Genomic DNA, 24,239 nt, shown 5'->3' on the forward strand with positions numbered 1-24,239 from the left:
TTTAGATTTCGCGCAAAGCTACACGACAGCTATCTGCGCTAGCTATTCTAATTCAGTAAAGAAGGACTAGAAGGAAGGCAGTTAGTTATCACCACCCATTGCCAACTCTTGGGCATCTGTTTTACCAAAGAATAATAGGATTGATCGTGATATTACTCCCCTTCCCCGCCATTAAAAGGGCGAGCATATTTGATGGGGTTGGGAAATCAACCTACGACACCCAGCTTGCAAGTCAAGCGCTTCAACTAACTGGCCATGTCGGGCCCTTTTTATTTTTTAAATCATATATTTAGTTTTGCTACCACTTCACGCCGTTGTCATTTGCTAAAGGTTCTGTTTACAGTTAAGAACAAAACTGCACAGTGAGCTATGTGTGATTTGTCCATCATGGGTATCAAAACCCGGTTTTCAACTGTAGACACGTAGCTATGCCACTGGGTACGTCTTCCTAACTGAAAACGGTAACTTGTGTATATGTATTGGAAAATATCATATTAGCGATGAAATAAAAGAGACCACACGAAATCACACTCATATCAAAACTGTATAAACAAAATTTCATTTAAGTGTTCATTACTCCTCGTTGGTTTGCGCATATCCTACACAGGTTATCGCATATAGGAAAGTGACCAATGTTAGCGACGAACTGCATAGTATAGCATCAATTAAAATAATTTTTTTTTTTCACGGCGTAGTGCGCCCTTTAAAAAATTGCAGTACTAGTCTTTACGAAGCAGACAGGCTTTGCATGCATTTAGGCCTAGAGCTATATAGTTTATATTTATAAAATTAAACAAGAATTATTTGTTTGATTATTTAAATTTCGCACAAAGCTACTCGAGAGCTATCTGCGCTAGCCGTCCCTAATTTAGCAGTGTAAGACTAGAGGGAAGGCAGCTAGTCATCACCACCCACCGCCAACTCTTGGGCTACTCTTTTACCAACGAATAGTGGGATTGACCGTCACATTATAACGCCTACACAGCTGAAAGGGCGAGCATATTTGGCGCGACGGGGGTGCGAACCCGCTACCCTCAGATTACAAGTCGCACGCCTTAACACGCTTGGCAATGCCGGGCCATTAAATAAGAACCTAGCATCGTTCATACCTCAAATTTAATTTGTTTCTAATCAATATTAACGAGAAATATGGTTGGTCTGTAATTCTTAAGCCTTTTAATCTGAATAATTTACAAGTTTGATAAAGGTATTTACTCATGAGGTATAATATCGCAAAGGTGATAACGAAAAAACATATACAAGGTGGCCCGTTAGTCCTTACCCATCCATATATCTTGTGTATCTGTGTGCTGTCCCTCATTCTCGCTGCATAATATTATGCGACGCCATGTTCTGTGAGACATTTTCAAGTGTAAATGAGCTTAAATCTTTTTCTCTGATAAAATAGAAAAAAATATATAATATATGCGTAATTTAATATAACATGATAACATATGGATGTGTAGGGACTTACGTGCCACCCTGTAGTTAGCCCTTCACAACATTCGGGGATTATGTCCTTCTCTTCAGTGATATTACACATTTTAGAAAGGATAAGATAAATTAATAATCTAACTTATCTGAGTCTACCAATATACCAACAACGAGTTTCATATGCCCTAGCTCTAGGTTTCAAAATGTTTGAAAGTCTGTATAATAGTTTTGATGCTGCTTTTAAATTGTGATAGTAGTAGTAATGATTGTTTTTTAAATATATATTCTAAGTTTAAAAAACTGGTATACATTAACTTTTCCTTTTACAATTCCAGTGTACTTTTCCTAATTTTTCATTGTCTCTTTTTTACTGCTTTTACAGCAGAATAGTAGAATTTCAGTGGTATCAAACAAGTTATTTCTAAGTTTATCATTATTGTTTATTGGACTCTAATTTGAGTGTGTGCATATGGATGGACAATGGTGGAGAAGTAAAAACGTTTATGATCACAATGCTTTTTAATGCCTGATTTTAAGTCCAGATGATATGTGAGACAGTCATAATAAAGTTGTGTCAAAGCTTCAACCTGATAGAAAACAGACCAATACATCAGAATGAGTTTAAAACCCTGAAGAGGGTTGCCATAGAAAGCTTGACTATTAAATGCAAATGACCTGTGTTATTTGCTCAGTAAAGCTTTCCCTGCATTGGCATTTATAGAGGCAGGTTTTGTTATGATACAATACAAAGTGATAATTACAGAAGAGGAAGTAGCCTGTAGCAGCATCTGCAGTGACTACTTTGGTTAGTGTATTATGTGAGCATCCAATAAATAGCAGGTTCAGTCCTAGCTAAACCAACCACTTATACATCCTGGTAATGCAATACAACTATACTGGCAGAGATAGAAAGCCACAAGTTGAATTTTAAGTGAATTGCCCATACTTTGCCAAAAAGCAAGAAATAGAAGACTGTTTCAACTGAAGGTATAACATATTCAGTAAAGCCAACAGTATAGAGTAAAACTGTTGTTGTAGCTACAGGAAAGAAGAGCCCAAGTAAGATCTGGCCACTGACTTGAGAAAATGCAATAAACAACTTGCACAAATAAATGTGGTGGGCGGGTATTGGTATCTGTCCATAAGAGTTTAAAGGCAAGAAACAGTGTCCTTAGTTGATACAAGATTGGCCAGAACATTGGTATATCTCATGGTATACCAGGTGTTCCCAGCAAAATTGCCACAACTTTGACCTATCATTGCAAACATTGTTATGGTGAATGGAGATAAGTAAGATGTGAAATCAAACTAAGACTATGTTTAGGAGAGTTTGTTGATACAACAAAGGTAGTTGTCATTAACCTCAGTTCTTGCATTGGCATTCTTAAAATGGATATACTGCATAGTTTATTGGCTATTTTGGCCAAATATACTCAAGAAATGCACTGTTGTATGTGGAATAAAAAGTAACTGCATCCCCATGTACACAAGTGAATCCATAGTTTATTTTAGACAATGTCTAATGCATTGGTGCTAGGTACCATAGTTATTGAACACACAAGTTATTGATCGTCCACTCTCAGAAACAAAAAAAGGTCAGCTACACATATTTCTGGTAACTGATTATCACACAAAGTGTGTTGAAGCTTATCCATTGGTTGATACATATGCACAGTTTGTGGCTCATACACTGGTGAAGCACTGGAAGAGAAATCTGAAAGTAATTAACTGGGTCTGGATAAGTCAGATGAGGAAACTATAAATATAGAGGTAATATCGATCTCTAATTGTCCACAGAACAGCCAATGTCATGTTCTAAACTAATATGGATGGGACTGAATATTGATTTATAACCTGGAAGATTCTCAGTGTGAGCAACTGACAATTGAAAGGAAGTGAGACTCTTCACTTTCTAAGCTATTAAGTAATATTCACTATAATGTTTTACCTACAATTATGCCCAACCCTGGATTGAGGCATGGACTTACTGGACTGAAGCCCAGGGTCTCAAGGTATAACAGTAAATGTATTTCACATAGAGGTTCTGTCTCAAAGGAGATTCTATAAGTTGAAAAGCCTGTGGCCAATAAAACCCATAATCCAGTCTTGACCATGCCCTAGGTTGAAAAAGCACAGCCTCTTAATTAACAAATATTTACTGTAAAATTCTTATCAATGCTATAAGTATGACTGTCAAGTTTGACTTCATTCCTACAAGTACCATGCTCATTCCTGTGTTTTACATCTTTTTCAAACCCAAGGTGTTTTTGATTAGATAGTTTTTTCTACTGACCTTTGTGTTTATGAATTCTTACCTATTACAAGAAGACAGAGTGTTCTTACCATACTTGGGGTATGACTTGTTGCAGGTCTCTGTTTGGATAACTATGGTTCCATGAGTTGATCCATATTCCATTGCTTCCCAGTGCCATCAAGTACAAAGGATAACCCAACTTGGAAATTCTGAATCCCCAATTTGACCAAATCTTTTTAAAGTGATTGTATGAATATTTTGTGGTGAAGTGGCCATTACTTACCTCTCCCAAAAGTGATTAGTTTGTAGTGGTATTACACTACCTACAAAACATCAATATCAAAATGTACTTCTGATACACACTATTCCACCATGATTTTATATTACCTATGGTTGTCCCATAACTTCTTTATTTGCATGTTCAAAATAATCTTAAACAATGTACTAAATTCTCTGTATCTATATATTTGGGTTACTGTGAGTAGTGTGAATGTGGCACACACGTGTATATAACTGTTTTTCTGTACAGTTGTTATGATGTATTGTTATTGAATTTGTAGATGAAACAAGTTTCCGTTAGTCAGCCAATTCATTCAAGCAATGTACTGAAACTGCAGTTATGTTTTTTTTGTGTAATTATACAAATGGTCAGGTACAATCCAACATAAATCTTTTGTATTATTTTACATATTTTGATCGAGTCTAATAAACATTTGAAATGTGACACACCATACTCCACAGTAAGTAAAAACTTATATAAGAAACAAATATCAAGTACATGTATTTTAAGAAAGTATTGGTGACAATAACACTTTTTTTAACTTGAATTGACATCATTGCAAATTATTTAAAATCAACAAATGGATTTCACCCAAGTACATCAAATATTATTCAATAATAAATTACTTTAATTTTCTCACTTCTTCATATCACTTTGGCTGAACATCAGAAGCTAGTTGTTAGTTGCTTTTACTTGAGTTTAAGGCTTTGGAAACCAGAATCAATACCAAAAGCAATGAGTAGTTAAAAATTGGGGAACAGTATTAGACAAAGAAATTATTAATGAGATATTACCAAATATTTGTTATGGTTAAATATATCAGGTAACATTAAAACCATTAATTTTACATTATGCATTATAAAGTTTCTTAAGCTGCATTTTTCCTCTTGCTAAATTATTTTTAAATGATAACAATATTATTTAGAAATTAAAAAGAAGATTTTTGCTTATTTCTAATTTAATAATAGACACTAAAAGTCTGTGTCTGTATCTTATTACCTTTGCCACCGAGGGTGACAGAGGTTATGTTTTCACTTCTGTGTTTGAAAGTGTTTTGTCAGCAAGATTTTTCCTAATTGGGTGAATTAATTTAGACTAAAGTTGATATACATTGGACTATGATTCGACTTTGAAGTGATTATTTTTTGAAGAATGAAAGACAACAATAAAAAAAAATTTCCATGTCTGTTAGCCTGGGAAATAATTTTTCACATTATCAGTACTTTATAATTCAGTCAAAAATGACTAGATTTTGATGAAGCTCAGTGAATTTTTGTAGAATATATTTCTCACTGTTCTGCAAAATATGTTCAATGTCTGTTGATAGCAATGGACAACCAGACATATTTTCACATCTTTTGAGGGCTAAATACAATCAGCGCTATATGGTGGAAGTATGCACTCTATCAAGTGTCCCTCTAGTTTCTAGATTTTTTGATAGTCAATTATATTTTATCTTCAGTGATGCCAAAACTTTTAAGTTCAACACAGTTATTTGTTTAATGAGGTGTATGTCACAAGTTGTCTGTAAAAATTAAATTACACAACAAAGATGTACATTGGGTGAGTCAAACAGAATTCTTAGGGTTTTCCATCATTATTATCATTTTCACCTTATCATCTTACTTTTTATTGGTTTTGAGAACCCCCACCTTCTTCAGATAAACACTAGACCATGGACTTGATTATGAATATTAACTGTGTAAACTGCATTGTAAGTTGAAGTTGCATCTCTGCTTAATTAGTAGACCCTGTTTCTTTTTGTACATGTCGTATTCTTACGTGAGAAATTCTCGTTTAATATTAGATAATGTATCTATATGCTGCTTTTATTCATTCATATCACTGTACCACACACTTACAGAGATGAATAAAGTTAGCATATTGTACCCAAAACATTTTTTTTTCTAGGATACAAGTAAGAAACTTGTTAAGACAACAGCCAGAGATTTCCTTCTATGGTAGCTGAATACAAAACCTTCCTCCATATTTTAGGTTCTTTGAGATGCTTAATGAACAAAGCCTGTAAAGTTACATAATGTTTAATGAATATTATTTAAAAAAAAAAAGTGTGCTTGATTAACTGGCACTTTTAAAAGAATTGCTGGAACTTGTTTTTAAAAAAATTTAACAACTTAAACAGATATAGTAAGAATGATTTCAAATTGTCTATAAATAGCTACCCCCTCCTATCATACTGAATGTATGGACAGTGTATTCATTCATACAAATTTTCCAAGTGATCACGTAATTGACTTCACTACCTTTCACAACAGAAAGTACTTTTAACAGTTCCATTTCAATAAAAATGCTTTAAAATTGATTTGGAATATACTTTTCAAACAACATCAGTGATGAATGATATATTGGATGTGCAATTATAGCTATAAAAGTTATCACACTTTCACAGCAAATATTACTTCAGCCATCAGCATAGAAGGGGCTTCCTTGATAAGAACCCTGATGTTTTTCTCAGCATTAAGCTTTCCACCAGTCACATGTACTTAAGGCTAAACATTTCGTAGATTGACCAGTTTGTGAAAGTCCTGTTCGTGAAAGTTCTCAAGCAATGTTAGGATGGATGTTGTTAACATAAACAGAATGAGCAAACATGTAGTTAAGTTTTTCTTTTCTTGACAGGCAACATTCTATCCATGAATCAAGTAATGTCAACTTGACACATGCTTTACCACTTCACAACTTACTCTGAATGATGTACTTTAAGTAAAAAGTGATAAAATTCTTTCAACTTAACTAGTTTCATCATAATCATTAAACAGTGCATTCTGTTTGTTCCAGAGATATAATGTTAGTGTTCTATCGGCAGAAGTAAAAAAAATGATTATCGAATTAGTACCATCTTTGACCTGATGCTTTTCGTTACAGCCACAGGAGTTTGGGATAAGATTTTAATAAATGTTTTATTATGTAGTCAATATGTGTTATGCACTCAACATAAAAGTATGTGCACTTAGTTTCAACTATGCTATCATTTTGATTTCAAACAAAAATTCCAATAAAATGCTCTAGTTTTTAATTAATACATGTGGCTCTTTTGTGTTATGTCAAAAACAAAATTTCAACAAAATATTCTCATTTCATTGTCTGATAAGTAACATAGGATATCGTACAAAGTTGCTAAAACTCATCCCTTTCCATTACTTGGTAAGTAATACAATACTTTTTATTATCTCTCTATGAAACAGTATTTCATTGCGTGACAATAAGAATTTCTCAGAAATGAAAAAAACAGTAACACTTAAGCATCGTTATAAAATTACTTTGACTAAATAATAAACAGTTCTACTGAGATCCAATCAGTCTGCACCATGGTCACTCATAGTTATGCTAGAAAACTTCTCCACCCCATAGTACCAACAGATGTAGCAACAACAATCTACTCAGATCCACAGAGGGTCCAAACCCCTTCTTGTCTTTTTACATATCACTAGTTTAGTTTTAGATCTTTGGATATAAAAAAGCAAAGTTTGTGAGATCCTTTATATTCCGACTGTGGAGTGCAGTCATATAAATTGAACCAAGTCTACAAAATGTATCATAATTGCCCCTCACAACTCAATTTTGTATATGCTCATGTCTATCTGTGCTGTACAAAAAGCTTATGTTCTTAAATTCAGTAATATTTACCTGTCAACCTGTCTATGAGGTGGAAACATGGACCTTGTATGGTGATATAAAAATTAGCTGGAGGCATTTGAAATGTGGTGTTATGCATGATAAACAATAAACTACACAGAAAATGTAATTGTGATGATGTACTGAAATGTTAAAATACAATTCCTGAATATGTATGAAATTGAATATGCTCAACTTTGGGTACATAATTAGATCTGAGGGAAGGTTGTCAGAATTTATGATAGGTAATGTCAAAGAACAAGAGTAACTCAGTTGGATTAATGGCATTATACAGTATATTGTCGGTAAGAAGTTTAAATGAGGAACATTGATACAGGAAGCAAGGAATAGAAGGTCATTGTAACTGATCCTTTGGGTTGCAGAGGACACCTTAGTTGACCAATTGATCTGTGAAATTGGAAAACAAATACTAATTACATGCTATCTTTAATCTTACCATCATTTATAGCCACAACATTAGTTTTAGACGTGTGTTTATACATGCTTATACAATATATTTGCATAATACAGTCATTATACCCAAACTACGTGCTACAGCTAAGTTGTGGCAGAAAAATTTAAAAGATTTGATCTATTGGTCAAGACTAAATAACCCTATAAAACTTCTAATTCTGAAAATTGTTTAAATATTCTTATATATATACAGTTCAGTATTTATCAATGAAATTTATAAAAATATTTCACTTTGTAATACTCAAATAATAAATTGTGTAGTGACTGATTTGCAAAACCAATGAGTATTTGCCATTAAGGTTGTGGCATTTGGATATCATTTGCCATCATAGTTAGGAGTTTATTTGCCATTTAAGCTTAATTATTATTTTTGTTAAGTTAGATAGCAATTATTATCTATTTCTTTGTTATACATTTTGGCTACTAACCGACTGTTATCTTGAGGGAACTCCTGATAAGAATTTTCAGTGTTGGAAGAGGGTGGGTTTTTATCTTTTTGATGGAAGTCAGGTGCATAAGCCACTTAATAATTATTAGTCAGTTATTAACAAGTAATTAAACTACATGATTACATAGGCTACTAATCATGACAATGACTATACAAAATAATCATACTATGAAATATCGAGCCACATCTTTAGATATCTACAATTTTCTTTCCCACAAGCTCAAATACACTTGTTGCCACGACATCTTTCATAATATGAAATTACTTACATAATAACGAATATATATGGACTCGATCACAATTGCTTAGCTAATTAAAATAATTGGGAATGCATGTTCTTTTTTCTGTATAGACATTAGAATAACATAAGTTTGACAAATCTATTTAAAACACTACTTTTAATAGCTGTTCAGTGCAAACACAAAATAATTTTAAATACCAGTTAAAAACAAAAAGCAGATCTAATGAAATTCAGTAACATAAAGCTATTATATAAAGTGTAAAAAAAATTACAAAGTGGTATGGTTAATTTATCTTGCTAAAATGTTTCTATACAATACCTAAAACATATTAATTTTTTATCACATTAATGACTTGTTTTTTAGAGATACTTGCATGATCATAACTCTGACCATTTTGTTCTTCAGCTTCAGATGGTTATATATTTTCATTATCCAAAATTAATTTTGTTATTTATGAAATATGTTTCCAAATATTTTCCATTAATATTTTAAGGAAAACATATTAAATTCTGAAGTTTCTTTTTCTCACAAAGTTCCAAAACCTGAATGCAGGACACTTCTTTCAAGATGGCATCTAGTTCAATGTCTGAAACATTTTGTAGATACATATCAAAATATCAAGCATAAACTATATGTATATATACATACCATGTATAAATTCTACTTCACAAAAAAACTGAAAATTGGAAGGTACACTCACATAGATTCCTTAAGTCTCACAAGAAAAAACATCGTGTACCATATTTTGCAACTTTCTATACCCTAATATATTCAAATCAAAATAGTGTGCTTTAGGCTTAGCATGAAGAAGATTGACACTGCTAGTTATTTTAGTATATTTTCAGCAAATATTCTGCTGCAGTGCTTTACAAAGAAAAAACAAAAGTACAGTATAATACACAATTTATTTGCTAAACTAATTTTTTTTTCTGCAGGTGATAATAGGTCATGAGAAATGAGTACAAAAAAAATCCCTTAACACTTTTAAACCTAAGTTACACTAGTAAAACCACCTACTTTTAATATAATAAAATGAATGTCAAATTTTAGTTACAAAATGTCATATTAATTAATTCAAAAATACAATAACAGCAACTGTACAGTATGCAAGTACTGAGTATAATAATTACAATATTTCAACTCATAGTGTCAAGTCATTATTAGGTATGTTACAGCAAGTTATATACATCATTATATAGGTCATATGTTTAGTTTCAAAATTTGTCAGTATATTTCGAAAGAAGGAAAGATAAATTTACATGAATGGAGAAGATAACTTTTATTCATTTTTACACTTGTATGCATTTGGTCACAATGTATCGTATTAAAAAACGAATGCAATCATGCAATGTTTGTAAAGCACAAAGATTGGCTAGCTATGCTAAAAAAACAACAGTGTATAAAAATAAAGCTTTATATCATAGAGTAAACACCAAACACTACAACATAAAAAAATGGTACAAAGTTTTCATGACTTTTAAGTAACAAGGTCTACAGAAATCTCTTCTCTTGACTACAGAGTTTCTTGCAGGAAACAAATACAACAAAACACATTTTTAAGGTTGCCATTCATAAAACTTTAAAATTATGGATTTAACTGTTATTTAAATCAGTGGTCCCCAAACTCTTTTAGTCTGAGGTATCCTCGATTTGAATAAAAACGTTTGATGTTCTTAGAGCTATATAAATGCCTTAAAATATGATTTATCAACTTAAAAAAATAATAACTAATGGACTTTAATGACATCTATGAAGTACTTTTTCTATTATGTAAGTTTATAATTTAATAATTTTCATATCACTTTACATGTATTATACTTAGACCATTAGTAATTTATTACACTTGAGTTAAATCTATAGCCTGTTGATAAGTTAAATACACAGTTTTATGTAAGGTTATCTTGTTTTTGTTTTAAAAATGAAGCAATCTTGTAATTTAATTAATTAAACAAATTTTTACTGTCTTATTGTTTACTTAGGATTAAAATTCATCAGCACCTTTATTTTCACCACAATTTTTGGCAGTCCCCCCCCAAAAGCTTTACAGCACCTAGAGAAGCCACTGCTCTCAACTTGGGGACTGCAGTTTTAAATGACAACAAATAAAACTGTGGAAAAAACATTTTTAAGGTACAGAAAAGTGAAAGAAGTCTTAAAACATTTTACACATTTTGTTACAGAAGTTGAAACATCTCCCACATATTTACAGCTTTATTTCAAAATTAATGAACAAACATCTGCATTAAATAATTTCTTAGAGAAAGGATATTTATATATATTGATTCTGAAAATTTATCTACACATATGTAGAGTTAGTGAAACCGTAAACCTTAACACACAGTTTCAAATCATTCTGATGCTTTTTTTTTTTTTTTTACAATACTTACTCTTCCTAGTTTTGGCAAGTTTTCAAGACAGGTATTTCTGAATTATTATTTCTACAGTTTTCTTCTATGTATTTATGACTTTAGGAAACAGTACTACAAACATTTGTACTGAGAAATTTTGGGCCCCTAGAACTAAATGAAGTTTTTAAAAGATGCCATGAGATTGCATATTGTATGGATAAACCTAATGAAATGTGTGTGGCTTAGAGTCAAATGTATGAATTTTTTAAAACATATCACTGTACACTGTCTACTGTTTTAAGCCATAGTAGTATTTCATGTATAAACTATTAAGATTATAATTCTTTGTTTTTTGTTTTTTTAATTTCACGCAAAGCTACACGAGGGCTATCTGAGCTAACTGTCCATAATTTAGTAATGTAAGACTAGAGGGAAGGCAGCTAGTCATCACCACCCACTGCCAACTCTTGGGCTACTCTTTTACCAATGAATAGTGGGATTGACCCTCACATTATAATGCCCCCACAACTGAAAGGGTGAGCATATTTGGTGTGATGGGGATTAAGATTATAAAATAACCCTCATCATATTGAACAAAACAATGAACTGTTGTGTCAGTGGTAGATATTTGATAGTACTCACTTTCACTTAGCATAGCAGTAGCAGATTTAGGGATGATTTATGTCCCATTTTTGAAAATGTTTTATTTAATGACTACTCAATAACTGAATTCATGAGTAATTGAAATTCACGAGCTGACTAACTAATAACTGTAAAGCAGATTGAAATATTAAGACATTTGATTGGACAATACCTTGGATTAATGTCTGTGACATTACACTGTATTTCCTTTGGCATCTCTTAAATTGACATATTACAAATTTAGGCTCAAATGAATCTCATAGGCATTCAATACAATATTTTTTTTTACTTTGCAGATCTGCAAGGGCAAACAATTCTTCTTTCAAGTAATTTACACCATTGTTAGGTTTATCACATATTTGCTATGTATGTACTTCTGTTCTAACAATTAAACTTTATATGTTATTAACCTCTCTGGTTTAAATAGTATTACTTTTGCTTTATACTGATGTGCTCTAGTTTTCAGTTAATCACTATGTCTAGTGTACCACAATTATCTTAAGCAACAGCATCTCTCCTGTTCACATTTTTGACAAAACAGTACTCCAAAGCCTGTTGAAGCAGGCTGTGAAGGCATATCAACAGAGACAAACTAGAAAACAGTCTTCTGAAAATTATGCTACTTTACAAATAAAATACACCATTCCAATATCAGAGATGAGTGACTCAGCAAAAGCAAAATCTATGGAATGTTGCTGGAAACCTTCCCCCACATTACAAGTTCAACAATAAAACATTGAAAATAGGACAGTTTAAGACAATAGGACAATAAAAAAATTTAAGACAATTGTTTTTCAATAGACATGACTTCACAGCTATAAGTGGCTTACTTGGAACAATCACTCTAGTTACAAAGGTGGATGGTATCTCCCTTATGTTCTCATTTTACAAAAAATAGAAAAGCAAAACTTGGGTTTTTTCATGGAGATGCCATTCAGTAACTTCAAGAAGTCAAAAGAGATACTGAGCAGTCAAAAATCAAAGATATGCTACCAAGAGGCACTCAATGTGCATCCTACAATAAATCTCAAGTGTGTGATCCTGGACTTTGAATCAATTTGATTATTAATTCACTTACTGCTGACAATGTAAAAATAATAAACGAACCCTCCCAGCCATATATATGTAAAAATGGCTGGTATAAGTAGAGAAAGCTCTACGTAGAGGAGTAAACATCACTTCAACCTTCTTTGGTCATCGTCAGGTTCACAAAGAAAGAAAGAGGTAACTGACCGATAGCTGACCACATGTTTGAAGGGGGTTGTGCAACTGAGTGTAGGAATGTAGAGGGCATGCTTAGATGTTTGATTATATTTATTAATATAGGTATAAAGGTGTTCCTTTGTATTGGTTTATTTTGGGCTTGAGTTGTTGAATAAGTAAGGCTTCTTTAATTTTGTTTTTGTTTATTTATTTAGTATTTAGGTGTTTTGTATGGTTATGTTGTGTTTATTTGATTTGCAGTGTTTGAAAATGTGTGAAGGTGACTTTTTTATGTTCTTTGAATCTGGTTTCCATTTTTCTACTTATTTCTCCAATATAGAAGTCGTGGCAATTATCACATTGTATTTTATAAATAATGTTGATGTGGTGTTTCTCAGTGTAGTTTTTATACAGTATAGACCTTAGTTTTGTGTCTGGTTTTTGAATACATTTGGTATTAACTGGAATGTCATATTTTGTTACTAGTTTTTGCCAAATGTTGGTTATTCTTCTGCTGATGTTGGGAATATATGGTATGCAGCAGTATATGATTTTCTGATTTTTTTAAATCGTGGGGTATATTTACTTTTGTTAATTGATTTTACTTTTTGTCTAGGTGTGTGCGTATAATGTTTTCTGTGGTTTGTGGAGGAAACTTATTGATGTTGATGAAGTATTGTTTTATTTTATTTAATTCATCAGGCATAGCTGATACCATTTTATATTGTGCAAGACAGCAGATAGGATTACAAGGGCATGAAAATAACAAGGTCAAACATGCAGAGACCCCTGATCACAATGACTGTAATTTCATTGTACTGATTTGTCTTATATCCAAGCACAACCCAATTCTGAAAGAGAACTTCCTTTCAGGTCCAAAAAATACCAAGTACACCAGTAAGACAATACAAACAAAATAATATAAATAGCTGCAGATACAATTTGTGAACATTTTCAAATGTGCCTTTGTGCATATCCTCACTGTACAATAACAGATAAAACCTCTTCCAGTGAGCATGAAATTCTCTAGTTTGACTGAAATTTTGTATTTAACTGGACAGCAGCTTTGAAAATAAGAAGTATTTCTCAACATAATTGACCTTGAAGGAACAACAGGAAGACAATTGCATCAACAATTCATGATACTCTACAGAAACAATATTTTAAAATTGAACACTGCAAAAGCAAGGCTAATAACACAGTTACCTCAATGAGTTTTGACAAAAAAAATGGGTTCAAGCATACATTAAGAAATTTATCTCAGATGTTGATTGTAAAGGATGTGTGCTTCACTCTCTAAACCTAGCAATATACCATGGTTGTGACATACCTTCCATAAGGAATATGATGGATTCTTGTTGACATTTATTTTCATTCTTTGATAATTCACCCAAATGCCAGAAATCATTTTTGATCCTGCTTCTGTTATTAAGAAAAAAAAACTTTGAAAAACATCTGCAAAATAAAGAGATAAAGTAACATACCATTTTTGACACAATTGAAGAGCTTTATATCTGCATTGTCAGAACATTTGATGCAATTGATTAACCTTCTGAAGTTCCAGATATTTACACCAAAAAGAAGAGTTAAGAATCAGAAACATGAAGTAAGGCATGTGGGCTATGTCATACATATGCTGATTTTAAGAATATCATCAGTTTTACAATTGTGAAGGAAGGTTTAAAGTTTATGTATCCAAATGTGTCATGGCTTCAAGGAAAACTAACTGATGTTTATTTGGGTTTTCAAAATTAGTTCAGCTGATTTCTTTTTATACAACCTTTCATGCATCTGTTGATTATTGGTTTTCCATTGTTTACATCAAAGACAAAGAATTAACATGATCTGTAAATTCTGAAGAAAAATGTTTCAGAATTATATGTGAAGGTCAGTTGCATCATTTCAAATATCCTGCAACAAGAATCTCTGACCACTATAAACACAACATTGCAATTTCTTTTCTAGATATAATCTCTCAAAAATTGAGGTCACACTTTGGAGAAAATGCGTATGCACATCAAGCAGTGTTCATTGATGCTACATTCATCATAAGTAAAAGCTATGATGAATTTCAAGCAGTGGAAAATCTATTGCTTAAAAAAAAATTGTAGATTACTCTTCTATGTCCAGCAGTGAGTTACTTAGGTGACAGTAGCTTTGTGAGGATATTAAAAACAGCAATGAATCTGTTAAGCAACTTATTTGGCAATCAGGTGATGAAATATTCTTCCTAAACATCAGAGAATTATTTAATATTTTAGCAATTTTGTTAGTTGGTAGTTATGAAGGTGAAAGTTCATTCATATGTTAATTGCATTGATATATGGCTTCACACAACATTTTCTGACAAGTTACCTGATCTGTTTGTGATAGCCATGCATTGAATTACTGTTACTTTGTCAACAGATGAAATTGTACAGCAACTGATTTCACTTCATCCTTGTCAAATGCACTCACAAACCCATTTTTAACTGTCAGAATAAATTCTTCCTTGTTTGGACCCACATACTGTCATAAACTATCATACATATGTGCGAGTTTCTGTTTGTGTACTTGCTTATACTTGTATACATTGAATAGACTTAATCACAATTTTTGAATACGTTTATGTATTTTATATTACAGCATAAATTCAAATGGAATATATAAGCTTTCTAGAGATCATATTCACAAAATTTAAACAACCATTGTTCATAGCAACTCCTCCCCAGTAAAGTCCTAGATACACCTCTGTAAAAATTGTTTTTGATGACAGCATACCATGATGATGGCAACATGATACATTCAAAGTATTTTTCAAGAAATATGATAGTGGGGACATAAGGATATGCCATTACTATATCAGTGTACACCAATATTTTATATAATTTTCATGATCCTTTTAATGCATTCTGTAAAGAATGTTGCAAGTGTTTCCTTTGTGATGATAATGAAGTATTTCATATTTGTTTACATGTAAATAGTAAAATACATTAAGGCCTTTTTAATCTATTCCTTGTTATAAGAATTAATATCACTTTTGAAAAAAACCAGTTGAAATTATATGGACTGCTTTTGCAACTAGTTCTGTCAAGCTATCACTGCTTCCTTTAAACAGATCAAGTTTACATTCATTTGTTACAGTGCAAACATATCCTTTATGCAAAAAATCTGTGCATGATGGAGTTAGCTCATTTGGTTTTATACTTCTTCAAGTATTGTAGAGAATTTAAATGAACTGTACAAATGATTTATACTTAATTTATTATGCACTGTACCCTACCTTTGAAAAAGTTATATTAAAATATTGCTCATTAAATGCAGATTTTGATATTTTAATCAGGTATTAGTCAGATATATACAAGTGTGTGTTTACGGAAATCTATTATGTCTGGGCAAGCTCTTGGTGTAGATGTGTGAACTACAAGATTCTTGAATTCTTTCAGGGTCCAAGTTTCTTGCCATTTATTTATATGGTTCAAATGTGAATAAATCCATATGGACAAAGGTGAGTGAAGCTATAAATATGGATTGATTGTTAGACTGATACCTTTCAGCCTTTATACCATATTTGAGATTCAAAATGCATCTTGCACAGGCCTTGGAGGCTATGATGAAAAAACAGAACTGCTATCCATGATTTGTTATGTTGGCCTGAGGAGGATTTCTCAGGAGTTCAATTTGATCTAGGATTGGATGAAAATAAGATAATAGGACATGTTCTCAGTACACATGGTTAAGCTTAATGCCTGCATTGATTAGGATTATTGAAGAAGCCTGCACTAGAGAAATACTCTTTTTGAAATATCTTTAAAAGAACTAGTAATCTATTGACAGACATGAAAGATGACAAAGGATATCACATAGGTTAAACACTTCAGTGTTTATCCACTTGAAATTCCTTCTATATATATATATATACATAAACTCTGATAAAAAAAATCCTACTTTTTTTTCATGAAAAAAGCCTTCTTAAGCATTTCCTGTATGACAAAACAATTCAGTTGTTTATAATTTTTACAACTCTTGAGCTACTCTTTACCCACAAATAATGGGATAAACCAATACTTTCTAGCATCCCATGGCTCAATGGGCAATAATTTTTGATACCAGGCTTTTATTCTGCAATTAACAGATTGCAAGTTGAGTATCTATTACTTGTGATTTTATAAAGGTACATTCAAGAAGAGAAGGGCTAATGAAAGAAAGCAACTTGATCAGGACAACAAGGAAATAAAGAAATCTAACTCCAAGAAATGAAAATCATAAATGACTATCTTATCATCTAAGAAAAAACAAATAAAATATAAAAACTCATGTAACAATTGTGTATTCTCGTATTCATGCTAGTGCTGTGTTTTTTAAGTAATACTGCAGTTTTGAGTAGTCGCAACATTTAAAAATTAAACATAATGTATACAGTTACTTGATATTATTCACACTGTGGAAGTAATACAGGTAGAAGCATTATTTGCCCTATAAAAATAGTTTTACTTTAAATGTTTTTATGTTTAGTGAAGGTCTGTTAACATTGCATATAATCTGATGTCTGGTACACTTGTATTGATGAAAGAATCGTTAGACGGTTCATGTTGATTTACTGTAATGATTCACGTAAAATGATGAGTAGCAAATTATTGCTAAAAGTTTTCATCAATACAAAAGTTTTCATCAATACATGCTAAAAGCATTGAGTTACCATTGAATTCTGAGGAACATTTGTGAATAGAATGTTTCAATATTTGAGAGAAAATATTTGCAAACTCTAAGATTACATCTTCCTTGTTTCTTTTATAAATATTTTTATTGGTGGGCATTCTTCTGTCTCTGTGGTTGCTAACAAACACCAGTGTTGATGGAATTATTCCAGTAATGGCTAGTTGCCAAACAACTAAAGATAAGTTGACTAGCAAACACCAGTGCTTTTGATACTGTAAGGATTTTTAATTTATACACATGTACTTTCCTGCAGTTTCTAACTTTTTATATCTCTGGTATACTGACTGTTACTCCTATGACTATTAAGCAATTTTAGTTTGTATCAATATATTTTTATAAACAGAAACTGAAGACACTACAGCTGATATACTGTAGTGATAGTATATGAGATAGTATCTCATTTTTAACATTCCTGTATTTAATTTTTAGTAACTAAGTCAGTAGTTTCTCAAGGGGGCCATGCTCATTCACTAAAACTGTTGTTTTGTTTCTTATCTATTGCCACAATTTCAAAGTTAATGTTATACATTATACGAAGGAACTAAATGAGAAGCAATGTTATATACATATATTTGTACATATTTACATCAACAGAAAAGAATTAATCAGTTTCAAGGAGAACAAGAAGTTGATTTTTTATACATGTCAATTAAATCACTACAATGTACTTCATGATTTGAATATATAAACAAAGTGTTTAAACAGTTGCTGCTAATATATTAACAGTGTTTAAATGGTTGCTGATATACAAACAAACTTTTAAACAGTTGCTGCTACAGCAGTACATGGTACTGCTTTCAGTGAAAGATTTCTGCAAGCTTCTTGATGTCGAACAAGTTGTCTATAAGACTTTAGTATCACACCACAAGACCGACATGGCTCATTTCCACTGAAGGTATGTCTGATAGCAATATGTCTATTTAATGCATACTTGTAGCATGTTCTGTAATCACAATGTGGACAGCAGAGATTCTTGTCTCCATGGCTTTTCATGTGTTCTTTGAGATGTTGTTTCATATGAAACACTTTTTTACAAATCTGACATTCGAAACTTTCTGTATGATGTTTCATGTGACGAAAGTAGCTTCCCCTATTACTATATGTCTTCCCACACACATCACACTTATATATTGTATTTCCAGAGTGACCTTGCTGATGGTAACGGTAACCAGATAGTGTCTGAAGCTGGGCTCCACACTCTAAACAACTGAAAGGTCCACCATTACTAGTTCGTGAACTAGAAAAGGAAAGTTTTCTTTGGCCAGAGTTAGTAGACACATTTCTACAGGTGTTATTTGGATTTGGAAGGGCATTAACAGGGCAGATAGCAGCAGGTGTGTTTTGTTCATTGATATAGCGTGATGCTAAACCAGGAGAAGTCTCATTTAAATATTCTTGAGTCTTGAAATGATGTTGTAAATTTTCTCTCGCTCCAATTCCTTGATTTTCAGTCCTGTCTTTGTTGTGAATGAAATGTGGACTACAGGGTAATCCTTTAAATAAAACAGAAAATGATTCAAGAGAATAGTTAAAGATGTTACCAAGAAAATTTCTTTTAAGAATCTGTTGAAGATAACATTTTAAACACATTTTATTAACTATAAAACAGCTATATGAACAGTTATTAGATGTATAAGTTCTGAATCAGTTGTGAATAAGTAAACATCAGCATCAGTTATAACAGCAGAATAGTAAAATAAATGCAGATTTTATTAGCAATGAAATCTTAAAGCACATTGTACATTATACTGTAGTTTTGTGCATTAAACTGTAGAGTTACTTCAAGGAATTTTTTTTAAACAAGAAAACTGTGTAAAATAGAAAAATCAGTAGGCTATCCTGTCCACTAAATTAAACTAGACCCTTTGAAAGAAAAATGCCTCAAGGTCAGTCCTTATCATTCAAATATTTATCAAGGTATCTCTCAAACACTCTTAAAATAATGGTGAGAACTTATTTGCATGTATTTCAACACAAATTTATCTTTCTGTCATCCCTCTTCAGGAGCATCAGTTGACTGTGCCACTTATTTTTCCCTCTGCTTCAGCTGTTCTAACGTTTGACAAACTTTCATTTTTTATGCTGTCCATCTACTTTCTTTTGCAAAGTCTTCTTTCTTGCACTATTTCTGAACTACTTTCTGTTATTCAAGACTAGTTTAGAATTAATTTCACAGATGTGTTACATGTATTTAATGAAAGGAAAGGTTGAGATGGCTTGATGCTATAAACATCCCATCCTTAATCTTTAATTTTAATATTAACCAATACCTCAAACACTTGATTTAATGTATAATGGTATTGAAAGAGCTTGCAGTAAATATGATCATTTATATATACATATAAAAGAAAAAACAAAACAAAATCCCAACTTGGCTGATGAGCATTTAGTCTTTGAAATCCAATGTAAAGAAATATTAATTTAAAATGTGGTGTTCATGAGTCTTTGGATATTGAAAGAGCTTGCTCTGAACACAATCATCTATTAATATGAAAAAAATCTGAACTGAACATAATACTTCTGCCCAAGGTGCACTAACTACTGAGGCAATTTCAGCATTACCAACAGACTGTGGATCTTGTATACACTTCTTGCATTACAATAATGACAGTTTGGTTTACTATTAAAACTAATTTTGTACCTTGTTCTCACACTATACTTCTTTCTGCATCTTATATTTTCTTCATTATTCTGCCCCTTTCTTCTTCATAATAGTAGTTTAAGTTTGCCAATGCAGTTGAATTAACAACACTTACAATAAGCCAGTCTCTACCCTACTTAAATGTAAATCAACCATTACTAAAAGCTTCCTTTTCCTACTGACTAACCTCTACTTAGTATCCAGCCCTACTGACCGAATACAGTTCCATTGCCACAGTTAAATCCTGGCAGCATTTCTGACAGAATTAAAATGCCATGACCTTTTTCTTTGAATGCCTTGTGCTTAACAATTACCCCCCTCTGATGAACTCTTTCCTAAATCATTAACACCTAAAACTGAGAATGAAATATATAATACATAGGCTAAATGGTAAGGATAAACACGAAACAGTTCAAAGCTAGTAATGCACTTCATTTTAATATGCAATATTAAAATTCTATTCAGTTTTCTTGATATAATGCATTACTTTCAATATGTTTTCATAATTAATTATTTTCTTGATTACAAAAGTATTGGATCTTTTTATTTCTTTCATTTGACTAGGATTTCCCATATAGATAACATGCATATCGTGACGGCTGATAAAAACAAAAGTAGTTATCAGTTATATCACTGATGCTTACAACCATTGTAGATGGAAATGAAAGAGTGATATTTGTGCACACAGTAAACAAAAAACTACTGTGAAACCAAAAAGGATAAAGATAGACTAGTTTCTAAAGTATGTTTTTTGCTTTGTACAAAGCACACCTCAAGGCTGAGAGTACTATGAAATGACAACTTTACTTTTTTTTTTTTAATTTAATTCAATTGTTACTGCATTTATTCATAAGAATAACAACAATAAAAATACTATAAGAACACATCCTTACTGAGTGTAGCAGACATTTTGAAAATTATTCTTAATGGAATAGTGTGAAAATCTGCAGATATTAAGGGTATAGTTATTGCTGTTTGTTGCTCAACAATAATATCAGTATTGTAAGGTATTGTTTGAATATTGTAATTGCTGTAACTTTTCTTTGAAATTATGTTTTTTTATTTCTGGAACATTTTTCTGGTTCCATTATTATTTATTTATTAGAATGTTTAATAAATTATTTATTAATATTAGTGTGAAGTCCTGGCCAGCACTTGTTTATTAACTGTGTTATTATTGTGAATAAATTGTGTTTTTGTTTTTAAGCCTTAGTTGTAGCAGTGTGTTAATTTTAGACCATTACATTAGCACCTGAATAGGGACATTTTTATAAAGGTATAATTGTGACTTTGGATATTTTTTGTCTCTCAATTTGGTATCAAGTGATTAATGCAGCAATAATTTAAGTTCAATTGTTAAGTAATCTATTGTTATTCATTAGAAAGGAGCACAATCTAGCAAACATATTGAGAAACAATGATAGTGATGTTTTTCTTCGTTAAATTTTTTTAAGGAACCAATGACATAAAAGTTGATTAATATACATATGGTGCAAAAGTTACAATAAGCCCTACTACTGACTTGTAAATCAAATAATACAAATTGATCTACATATAGCATATTAATACAGTAGGTTCTCATGTATTATACTGTGTTTGCACAAGTCAGTTTAGTTACAACATTTCATTTCTTTTACTTCCCAGGCTAAAAACCATAGAAAGCAGTTCCTAAATATTTCTGAAATCACTTGAAGATTGATTTTTGGAGATGAAAATTATGGACTGGAAAAGTATTTCTGTGTAATGAGCTAGGATGACAGAACTTTTGAGAGATTAATGTACATGAATTATTGTCATCCACTGCTTGAATGATTGTTCAGAGCACATCCTCTAACAGTGTTGTTCAGATACCATCATCTAATATATGGAAAGTCCCCCAAAAATTTAGAAATGTGAAAGAATTTGTTACAAACACTGAGGGGTCACCAAATCTGGTTAAGCAATAGGTACAAAACAAATATAATAAAAATACTTTAAGTCAGCTTTGGTTCACGAGCTATAGTGTTAGTGTGTAACATCTGAAAAAAAATCTTCAGAATTTTGATATCAGAGAAGAGAGCCAAAATAAAAGGGTACTTAAAAACACCAAAATCAATAAAACGTGTGTTACATTTACTTTATATATTTATAATGTAATCCCTGTTGAATTATAGTGGTTATCATAAGTAATCTCTAACCATCCAGATTCTTGATTTTCTTACAATTTCCACCAGTTTCTTCTGCCCATTGGTCTGAAGTTTTCTCCACTCTTTTATTCTCCATTTAATTGCCCTTGCTAATATCTGCCATGTAAAATTATTCACGTACGTCAATGCATCCTCTATCCTACTACTGCATATAAGCAGCTTATTTGTATAATATTATCACTTTTTTGTGACTGAACCCATCTGCAGTCCCTAACATCGACCTTTAGTGGAGATGAAGGGTGGGAGGGTGTGAAAGGAGTTAGGTATCAGTGGAAATAAATTTTCAAGTTTAGAAAATCTTAACTTCCAAAACACATATCTTCTCACACTCCAACTAGAATCCTAAACTGATAACACTATGTAAAAAATTTTTACTTTTTCTTGTTCTTGGGCAGAAAGTGTTATGAAAAAAAAGACATATTTTTCTCTTCAAACTTTGTTTTGTGACCTGGGTTATGAAATTTTTAAATTTACCCATTTTCCAGAACATTCCACAGATCTTGGTCTAACAAAGTTGAATGCCAAGCTTTTGACATCTAGGCTCAAGGAGTGGGATTTATTAGATTAAAGTGTGCAAGTCACAAGTTAGAGGAAGCATCACCAATATTTTTCAAACTTCTTCACTCATCAAGATGGGCTCTGCTTCTGCCACAATGTATCTGGTCTGTGTGAGGCAACTGGAATTGCCTGTAGCCCAAACAAGTGGCACCTTTTCATTGATAGCTCATCTAGAAGCCTCAAAGCTGTGCTGCTCCATAATAGGAATAAGTATCCATCTCTTCCCCTGGCTCATTCAGTGTACCTCAAAGAGGAATAACAACAGCATCAAGACCTTGCTAGAAGCCTTGAAGTATGATGAATATGGCTGGGAGGTTATTGGAGACTTCAAAATGGTGGGATTCCTGATAGGTCTCCAAGGAGGCTTTACCAAGTTTCCCTGTTATCTTTGCCTTTGGAACAGCAGGGACACCACAGTGCACTACAACAGGAAGCACTGGCCACAATGGACTGAGTTCTTTATGGGGAGGCACAATGTCAAGTGTGAGCCACTAGTGAACCTCCAGGTGTTGTTCCCACCATTGCACATAAAATTGGGTCTTATGAACCAATTTGTCACAGCTCTTGATAAGGAGTCTGCAGCCTTTAAGTACCTTTGAGACTTCCTCCCTAAGCTGTCTGAGGCAAAAGTCAAAGCTGGTGTCTTCATTGGACCACAAATAAAAAGGACCTGGAGTGCACAGAATTCCCCAAGAAGCTCAGTAGAAAGGAAAAAAAACCTTGGGGCAGCTTTTCTGCAGTGGTTTGGGGCTTCTTGGGCAATCACAAAGCTAAAAATCATGTGGAACTGGTTGAGCCTCTGGTGAAGAACTACAGCAAAATGGACTGCAGGATGTCCCTGAAAGTCCATATCCTTCATGCTCATCTTGATAAGTTCAGGGAGAACATGGGAACATACCCAGAGGAGCAAGGCAAGTGCTTCCACCAAGATATACTGGACTTTGAATGCCGCTACCAAGGAGCGTATAAAGAAAACATGATGAGATACTATATTTGGGGGCTGATATGTGAAAGTGATTTACATTACAGTCGCAAATCTCAAAAAACTACTCCATTCTAAACATTTTTATTAATTTTTGCATAACTTTAGTACAAATACATGTAAATGTTGATTCATATGTTGTTTTATTCAGACCTTTTGTAAACAAAAATGTCAAATTTGCCTGTTTTTACAGAGAAAATAGGTTAATTTCTA

General features: G+C 32.3%; 1 protein-coding gene across 5 annotated transcripts in view; it reads right to left on the reverse strand.

Moving 5' to 3' along the window:
- Positions 1–7,885: 7,885 nt before the first annotated feature.
- The window catches only part of LOC143234133 (uncharacterized), a 58,068-nt gene continuing 41,714 nt past the window's right edge, over positions 7,886–24,239 (reverse strand). For 4 of the 5 annotated variants that reach the window (XM_076471223.1, XM_076471221.1, XM_076471224.1 and 1 more), the window contains one exon: positions 17,921–19,152. In XM_076471223.1, the coding sequence (XP_076327338.1) occupies positions 18,419–19,152 (734 nt within the window). In that variant the 3' untranslated portion in view covers positions 17,921–18,418. Of the gene's footprint in view, positions 8,013–17,920; positions 19,153–24,239 lie in introns of those variants that run through there. The other variant, XM_076471225.1, reaches the window with a different exon arrangement.

The sequence above is a fragment of the Tachypleus tridentatus genome, chromosome 12 (genome assembly GCF_004210375.1).
Source record: "Tachypleus tridentatus isolate NWPU-2018 chromosome 12, ASM421037v1, whole genome shotgun sequence".
Classification (NCBI taxonomy): domain Eukaryota; kingdom Metazoa; phylum Arthropoda; class Merostomata; order Xiphosura; family Limulidae; genus Tachypleus; species Tachypleus tridentatus.